The 9305-nt window shown below is 43.3% G+C and overlaps 1 protein-coding gene across 11 annotated transcripts in view; it reads right to left on the bottom strand.

Annotated features, from left to right (window-relative positions):
* Window positions 1-69: 69 nt before the first annotated feature.
* The window catches only part of DHX32 (DEAH-box helicase 32 (putative)), an 80332-nt gene continuing 71096 nt past the window's right edge, over window positions 70-9305 (bottom strand). For 10 of the 11 annotated variants that reach the window (XM_053312856.1, XM_053312850.1, XM_053312849.1 and 7 more), the window contains 2 exons: window positions 4412-4593; window positions 70-564 (listed from right to left, as the gene is read on the bottom strand). In XM_053312856.1, the coding sequence (XP_053168831.1) occupies window positions 372-564; window positions 4412-4593 (375 nt within the window). In that variant the 3' untranslated portion in view covers window positions 70-371. Of the gene's footprint in view, window positions 565-4411; window positions 4594-6763; window positions 6933-9305 lie in introns of those variants that run through there. The other variant, XR_008320334.1, reaches the window with a different exon arrangement.

Genomic DNA, 9305 nt, shown 5'->3' with positions numbered 1-9305 from the left:
GAGTTGGTGAATACTTTTCTAACCAGCTGTATTTTCCATATTACCAAAGATGACAGAAAAACCTCTTAGTCTTGTGACTGTTTGGCTGTAAATACCTGCACATTTTATTTATTTATTATTTAAAATAGTTATACCCTGCCCATCTAGTACACTACTGCTCAGAGCACCTCACAACATTAATAAAATAGATACGATGTAAAATAAAATATTAATAAAGTTAAACCAGTTAAAAGACCAGGCTGAAACCACATTAAAAAATTTAAAAGTTTCAAATTTAAAATTATTAATAAAAAGCTGTGATTTTTCATATCATATTATAAAGGCTGATGTACAAAGTTATGTATACTTCAATATAGTTTTGTCTAGGAAACTCATTGAATAATGCAACGTTGCTCAGCAGTTGTTTGAGGGCATTTTTCATATTCTCTGTCTTCACCATGTGGTTTTTGTTCCTTGTTTGTTGCTGAAATGGGTGATAAATGGCTGATTACTTCCTGCAGAATAGCCTTGCTCTCACTAGCAGGTAGATTACTAAAATAGTATTGAGGTGCCAGCTCCACAAATCTGATAGGAAACAGAATAAACAAGAGAGGGGTGTTGTTGTTGTTTTCCCCAATTTGGCAATTTCTTCATATTTTGATTATCTTATGGCTCATTCAAAGAAATCTTACAGACACACATTTTGTTGCATTAAATATAGAGCTGCACAGTTGGAATCTAGGACTAATTCCAAAGGAAGCATTCATATTAAAGTATAGATACAACTTATGTCTAAGCATCTCTGCAGATTAATATGCTCCTTGGTATGCTTGTAGTTGGCTTCCAGGTGTTGCAAATTGTATAGTAAATAGTTTGATCACATTCTGCTTGGATTTTTCTGCATACTCTTGAAATTCAGGGCACAGTTCTTATTTATTTTAATGGGTCAGCTTTAGGAACAGTTTCCTGCTGCCATGTGTATTGCACAGCCTAAACTGCAGTATTTACTATCCCATACTTGCCAACGTGTCCTTATTTTCTCATTCACCTGAATGGGGAAAATAGGGACATGTTGGCAGGTACAGGTGAAACTCGGAAAATTAGAATATCGTGCAAAAGTCCATTAATTTCAGTAATGCAAATTAAAAGGTGAAACTGATATATGAGACAGACGCATTACATGCAAAGCGAGATAAGTCAAGCCTTAATTTGTTATAATTGTGATGATCATGGCGTACAGCTCATGAAAACCCCAAATCCACAATCTCAGAAAATTAGAATATTACATGGAACCAAGAAGACAAGGATCGAAGAATAGAACAATATCGGACCTCTGAAAAGTATACAGTGTACTGTGCTTGATTGGCCAGCAAACTCGCCTGACCTGACCCCATAGAGAATCTATGGGGCATTGCCAAGAGAAGGATGAGAGACATGAGACCAAACAATGCAGAATTGCTGAAGGCCGTTAATGAAGCATCCTGGTCTTCCATAATACCTCATCAGTGCCACAGGCTGATAGCATCCATGCCACGCCACATTGAGTCAGTAATTGCTGCAAAAGGGGCCCAAACCAAGTACTGAATACATATGCATGCTTATACTTTTCAGAGGTCCGATATTGTTCTATTCTTCAATCCTTGTCTTCTTGGTTCCATGTAATATTCTAATTTTCTGAGATTGTGGATTTGGGGTTTTCATGAGCTGTACGCCATGATCATCACAATTATAACAAATTAAGGCTTGACTTATCTCGCTTTGCATGTAATGCGTCTGTCTCATATATCAGTTTCACCTTTTAATTTGCATTACTGAAATTAATGGACTTTTGCACGATATTCTAATTTTCCGAGTTTCACCTGTATGCTATCCCACTGCCCACACAAAGCTTCAAAAGTCATTTGTATTACTCCAACAGCCTAAAGCGGGGAAATAGAGACCAATTTGCTTCCTATCTAAGAAAACCTTCCTGCCTGGTTTGCCTGGAGACAATTCTGACTTGCTACTGGTAGGAGTCTGGAAAATCGCGTCTAGTATATTGATAAAGTGCATAGCAGGTAGAGATTTATGATCTACAGACCTCTGTGTATGCTATTATTTAGTTCATAAACGTTGCTTACTATGTTCCAATACTATGGACTTGTGTTCAATTTTGGTTTTACTGCTGTGTGTTGGTTTCATGTGCCAACAATGTATTCAATTTAAGAATAGTACAGTCAGTCAGTATTATTAAAGGAGATATTCTGAACTCACTACATATCTGGGTAGGCGCAACAATGAACTAGTAATGTAGGACTGGAGCAGCTGAAGGCTGAACACTCCTGTTCTAGAGTTTTAATTTTTAAAAAATTAATCCCTCATCCCATGGCACGGTAAGTAGAATGCTTTCAACTAGGATTTATTTATTTCATAGAAAGCACTTCTGAAGTTCAGCCATGCTGAGCTGCAAGCTTCAAACCATCTGTAGAGGAATAGTATCATTGACTTCATGCTGAGAAGCTATGTGACTGTAGTGTCTACCGTGGTCGTCTCTATAAGGATCCTTTTGGCAACCTAGATAAATTCCAAACTTGAGGTTAAAATTATTAGATGGACTGTTTTAACTAATATGGGGTTTGCCAGGTCACTCTTCAGATTCTACTTGTGGGGAAGACTGGTAACAGCTCCAGGGCTTCCATTCTTTCCCATGGCCAACAGCAAACAAACGAATTGGGCCAATTATGCATTTATTGAACATGGGATCTTGCTAACCTTGCACGACAAAACCAGTTGTGAAATTTAGAAGTCTGTAGCACACTCCCCCTTGGCAGCAGTTATGCACTTTCATGGAAATACTTCATCACTTGAAACTCTGTGAAAGTATCCCCCAGCAATTTGAAACATCCTCCATAAAGTGAATTTCAGCTTGAGTAATACAACCTCAACCAATCACTTAACTTAGGGAAAGACAATATATTCCAACTTCTGTTATCTTCAGTAGAATGCATGTCTTGTGCTAAACAAGTGTTTCGCAGACTTAACTATGTGGGCAGGGCAGGGGCAGATTCTCCAGATTTAAAAAGAAATCTTGCCATTTTGCAGCTGGTATCAGAGCTAAACAAGGAGAAATGGAATAGCATAACCCCAGTTCTTCCCTAGGCCGCTAAGTGTAGAATGGATATTTCAATGTGTATGTGTAGATTTCTAAATGGAACGTTTCCATGATGTTTACTGTCACCAGTCACTGAAACCAAAACAGTTGAAAAATGTCAATCGGGGAGGGAGGCAGAATCCTGGAGCAAAACGAACAGCAGTTGCATTATGCTTTATGCAACACTTTACTTTCTTTTGTTGAGTCTACATTTGTTAATGTTCAAATTGCAAAGATTAGGATTTTTTTGTTTATTTTGTGTAATAAATAATGCCCAAAGTATAGCTTAGAATAGTAACTAAGGCTGACATCCTGACTAACAAAGCACTCGTACTTCTAGGAACTTTGTGGGTGTGATGGGAGCCCTTGTGAACTCCCCCTGTTCCCCTCACAAGCACAGTTGCACAGGAGCCTTTAGACTCCAGGGTGTGGAGAGTGCTCTGAAGTCTAAAAGCTCTTGTGCAATTGCGCCGACATGGGGGGCCAGGGGAAGTTGTGTAAGGGCTCCTCCCCCCCCGCTTCTATTCATTAGGATGTCAGCCACAGGCCCCAATCCACCAAGAACTTCTCTTGCAGAAATCTAGATGACTAGGTAAGTCGGTGTCAACACTATGGGTTATATCCAATGTTCCCTGTAACAGGGATTCCCAGATGTTGTTGACTACAAATCACATAAACCCCAGCCAAAGGCCATTTATATATTTATATACCGCTTTTCATCCAAAGTTCCCAAAGTGGTTTACATACATACATACATAAAATGTGTCCCTGTCCGCAAAGAGTTCACAATCTAAAAAGAAACAAGAAAGATACCAGCAACAGCCACTGGAGGGATGCTGTGCTGGGTTGGATAGGGCCAGTTGCTCTCCTGCTAAAGAAAAAGAATCATCACTTTTAAAAGGTGCCTCTTTGTTAGCAGGGGATGCTGGTAGTTGTAGTCAACATATGGGAATCTTTGTTACAGGGAATCCTGGTTGTATCTTTTGCAGAGCACTGTCATTGGAAGCTCCTTCTTCACTTGGAAAGATTGCTGAGCTTATGTGAGAACCATTTCCTTTCATGATAGAATCCCATGTGTAAGTGCAATTCTGGAAGCAGGAGCTTCCTATAATGGTGCAGCGATACAACTAGAATTTTGTGAAGCTACTCCTTGAAATGAAAGGTACTTTGCATGGCAACTATATTCTCAGCTTCCATTTATTTCAACAAGGCTTATACGGGAGTGTTTTTGTGTGTGTTGGAATGTGAATTTTATTTGAAATTCTGCGACAGAAAAACACATCCCTAATTTTTCTTACTTACAGATCAGGTGATATTGCTGAGGTGATTTTTATTGAGTTGTTTTCAGCTATCCGAAATTCATGGAATACAACCCACTCGGGGATCCTCCTGGTATTGTAATATATTGACAAGGGGTGAAGTTGAGCTACTTGCCTATGTGTCAACATTAAGTAGTTTCCAGAGCCATCCACATCACGAGCAATCTAGAATATGGAAAGTCATCCTAACTTAAATCACAAGTTGTTTATCTGGACTTAATGTCAGTTGCCATGTATAGTGAGTGCTCTATAAATTTAAAAATGATAGAGAATAATATAATTACTAATAAACACTCCACTTATAGTAAGTTTAGCAATATTAGCCGACATCCACAGCAAGGATCCACATGTGAAATGAGCACAGTTGCACCTGCACAAGATGATGGTTTAGATGTGCTGAAAATTTGGCTTAAGATTGCTATTTCACATAATGCTCTACTAGCTGGTGCAACAGTTTAGCATTAGCATAAAGGCCTTGGTTTGTTGCTCTAGAGCAGGAGTTCTCAACCTGTGGTCTGTGATCTGAATGTTGCTGAACTACATCCTCAGCCACAATAGCTGGGGATTATGGGAGTTGTAGTTGTTGTTTTTTAATTAATTTATTTTTTTATTTGATTTGTATACCACCCTTCCAGAATGGCTCAGGGCGGTTTACAATTAAAATACACTACTAAAACAGTAAAGAGCTAAAACAAATTTTAAAAAACAAAATAATTTAAAAATATTTTAACACAACAATTAAACAATTACAGTGATTAAAAACCCCAAAATCGGGTTTTGAATTTCAAAATAAACCAGAAATTAAAACCCCCACAATTTAGGAAGCTAAGGAAGCTTGGGTGAAAAGGAGGGTTTTCAGGTGTTTTTTGAAAATTGCCAGAGATGGGGAGGATCGTATCTCAGCAGGGAGCACATTCCACAATCTCAGGGCAGCGACTGAGAAGGCCCGTCTCTGTGTAGCCACCAAACGAATTGGTGGTAACTGGAGACGGACCTCCTCAGATGACCTCAATGGGCGGTGGGGCTCATAATGAAGAAGACGCTCTATTAGATACCCAGGGCCTAAGCCGTTTAGGGCTTTGTAAGTTATAACTAGCACTTTGTATTTTGTCCAGAAACCTATTGGCAGCCAGTGTAACTCCATCAGTAAAGGAGTAACATGGTCTCTCCGAGATGACCCAGAGACCAACCTGGCTGCTGCGTTCTGAACCAACTGAAGTTTCCGGACTACGTACAAAGCCAGCCCCACGTAGAGCGCATTACAAAAGTCAAGTCTGGAGGTTACCAGCAGATGTACCACAGTTTTGAGGTCACTGATCTCGCGAAACGGGCGCAGCTGGCGTATCAGCCGGAGCTGATAGAAAGTACCCCTGTCCACCACCTCAACCTGAGAAACCAGGGAGAGGTGTGAATCCAGAAGTACTCCCAGACTGCGAACATGTTCCTTTTGGGGAAGTGTGACCCCATCTAGAACAGGCAGATCAAAATTGTCTCTAGAGTTCTGACCCCGCACAATAGGTACCTCCATCTTACCTAGATTCAGTTTCAGTTTCTTCTCCCTCATCCAGCCCATTACTGCTTCCAGACAGGAATTTAGGGAGGATATGCCACCTCCTGAAGAAGTTGACATGGAGAAGTAGATCTGGGTGTTATCAGCATACTGGTAACACCAAGCTCCAAATCCCCTGATGATCTCTCCCAGTGGTTTCATGTAGATGTTAAAAAGCATTGGAGAAAGTACGGAGCCTTGAGGGACACCATACGTAAGTTCAGATTTTGAAGAGCAACAGTCTCCAATTGACACCATCTGGAATCTATCCGAAAGATAGGAGCGGAGCCACTGTAAAACAGTGCCTCCCACCCCCAACCCCCTCAGACGTCCCAGAAGGATACTATGGTCAATAGTATCGAAAGCCGCTGAGAGATACAAAAGGACCAACAGAATCACACTTCCTCTGTCAATTGCCAATTGGAGATCATCCATCAGGCCGACCAAGGCAGTCTCTACCCCATAGCCTGCCCAAAAACCAGTTTGAAATGGGTCTAGATAATCAGTTTCCTCCAAGACCGCCTGGAGCTGAGAGGCCACCACCCTCTCAATTACCTTGCCCAACCATGGGAGGTTGGAAACAGGCCTATAATTGCTCAACTCTGAGGGATCTAATGCAGGCTTCTTTAGAAGAGGTCTAATGATTGCTTCCTTAAGACAAGGAAGCATCCTGCCCTCCCTCAGAGAAGCATTTATGATATCCACCAGGCTGTTTACAACAGCCTCCCTGATAGATCGAACAAGCCATGTTGGACAAGGGTCAAGTGAACAAGTGGTAGGCCTCACCGATCCAAGCAGCTTGTCCACATCCTCAGGAGTCACAAACTGAAACCAAACCGATCCAGTCGAATCACATAAGAGGAGTCGTTGGGCACCTCCAGCTCAGACATCAAATTAATTGTGGAATCTCCATCTAGGTCGGCCCGAATCCAAGAGATTTTATCTGCAAGAAACTCTTTAAACACATCACAGCGGGTAACTCCAAATTCTGGTTCGGCGGGGGGGGGGGGGGCAGCAGATACTAATCCACTCACAACCCTGAACAACTCTGCTGGACGTGAATTCGCAGAGGCAATACGGGCAGAAAAGAACCGCCTCTTTGCCACACGTATTGCCTGAGCATAGATCTTTAGATGTGCTCTATGTCGCAATCTGTCAGATTCAAGTCGAGTCTTCCTCCACGTGCGCTCCAGTCGCCTACCTTGCCGTTTCAGCCCCTGTATACGTTTCCGTATACCAAAGGGCCAATTTTGAAGCGGGTCGGAGGGGACGCTTGGGAGCAATCATTTCTACTGCCCTGGTTAGCAAGTTGTTCCAGTTCTCAACCAGAGCATCAACAGGATCACCAGCAAAGCCATCCCTCCAAGGCTTCTTGGAATCTTAATGGATCCAATAACCTCTTTGGGCGGACCATTCTAATGGGCCCCTCACCCCTGCGGAGGTGGGAAGTGGTTGTAAGTCCAACCTTAACCAGATGGTGGTCCGTCCATGACAATGGGGAAATCACAGGAGTCCCCACCCACGGAACACCACCCTGATCAGAGTAAAACACCAAATCAAGCGTGTGACCTGCAATATGCGTCTGTCCAGAGACCACTTGGGATAGGCCCATAGTTGTCATGGCCACTATGAACTCCTGAGCTGCCTCGGACTGATTGGTCCCGAAATGAACATTGAAGTCCCCCAGCACCAAGAGTCTGGGAGACTCCAACGCGAGTTCCGCGACCAAGTCTGTGAGCTCAGTGAGGGATTCCGCTGGGCAGCAGGGCGATCGGTACACCAACAGAAGTTCCAATCTATCCCTGGTCCCCAAACTCAAGTACACACATTCAATATGGTCCGATACCCTGACAGGGACCCTGGTAAGGGAGATGTTATCCTTATAGACCACAGCCACCCCACCTCCCCTCCCATGTCCCCTCACCTGTTCCTCTACAGAATATCCTGGAGGGAGAAGCTGGGACCAAACTGGACCACTAGCCTCCCCCAGCCAAGTCTCGGTAATACATACCAGGTCGGCTCTTTCATCCATGATCAAATCATGGATGAGTTCAGATTTATTTTGGACTGAGGCATTACAGAGTAGTGATGTGCGGTTCGGTCCGGATCCGGACTGGTTCATCCCGAACCGGTCCGGATCCGGCGGTTCGATCCCGGACCGAATCGGGCCCTTCTGGGACCGATCCGGACCGAATCCGAGTCGGTTTGGCTCCGAACCGGCTCGGGTTTCCCGAACCGGTTCGGGAGTTCGATTGAGTCTCTGGAGTCAGTGGAGTGTCCCTTTAAAGTTTGAAGTGTGTCCTCCATTTTGTGGCTCATTCCTGAAACTTTTGCTCCTAGCATCCATTTTGTGATGCTATTTTCAGGCATTGTATTGGCTGCGCTATTGATCCTTTGATTGGCCAGAATGAGTCCTTTGGTCTGGTAGGCTGCTTGGCTGTTGCACTGTTGAGAGCTGGCACCCTGTTGGCCGTGGGGGGAGTGCAAAGGTGGGGGCTCCCAAAGGAGGGAATTTCAAACCTATATAAACCCAAGCCTCTTCTCTGGAAACTTCTCTTGGCTGCAGTTGTGGGATCATCTCTGAGACCTTGCTTGCTCTTTTGCTGCTGGTGTCTGCTGTGAGTCCCTGCTGACTGTGTGTCACATTAGTGTGTGTCTGTCTCTCTGCTCTCTCTGTGTGTTGTTGTGTGCCACCTTGTCCATCTGCCCTCTGTCTGTCTCTGTCCAAACCTCTTTAATACTTTCCCCTCAACTTTTTCCAACTTTTCCTGTTGTGTTTTCTGTTCTCTTCACCCTTTCTCTCTCAACCCTTCTCCCAAAGTTTTGGCTTTCCCTCCTCCCCCCCCCATCTTCTGCATTGCTTTCCTGTTTTTGTGCCTTGCCTGCCTTTTGTTCCACTTTTTGAGTTTCATTCAATTATTGCTTCTGTGTAAATTTATATATTTGCTGATTTTGGTTTTTAATTAATAACTTCTGCTATTGTTATTGCTGGCTGCCTGTCTGAGTTGTGTTTCTGAAGATTTAGTTTATATTATTGCTGCAATTTGATTCCTTGTGTTCTGATTTTGATTGTTAATTTGTTCCCCTCTGGCCCTGCTCCTAGCTTCCCCCCTCCCTCCCTCCCTCCCACCCAGATAAGATTGTTTCCCTCCTGTGCTGCTGCCTGTTGAGCCTTGCATTCTTTGGATTTCTTTGTGGAATTAGGTTCTGGTTTTGGTTTTGCTCCCTGTGTGTGTCCCACCCACTCCCCCAGTCCCTCCCCCTGGTAGTTGTTACCCCCCCCCCCCCGCCCTGAGACTTTCTGGCTGCCCTTTGGTTTCCTTTTTTT

This window comes from Hemicordylus capensis, chromosome 3 (assembly GCF_027244095.1).
Source record: "Hemicordylus capensis ecotype Gifberg chromosome 3, rHemCap1.1.pri, whole genome shotgun sequence".
Taxonomy (NCBI): domain Eukaryota; kingdom Metazoa; phylum Chordata; class Lepidosauria; order Squamata; family Cordylidae; genus Hemicordylus; species Hemicordylus capensis.
The sequence above is the reverse complement of the archived record's forward strand: the minus strand, read 5'-3'. Positions and strand labels throughout refer to the sequence as shown.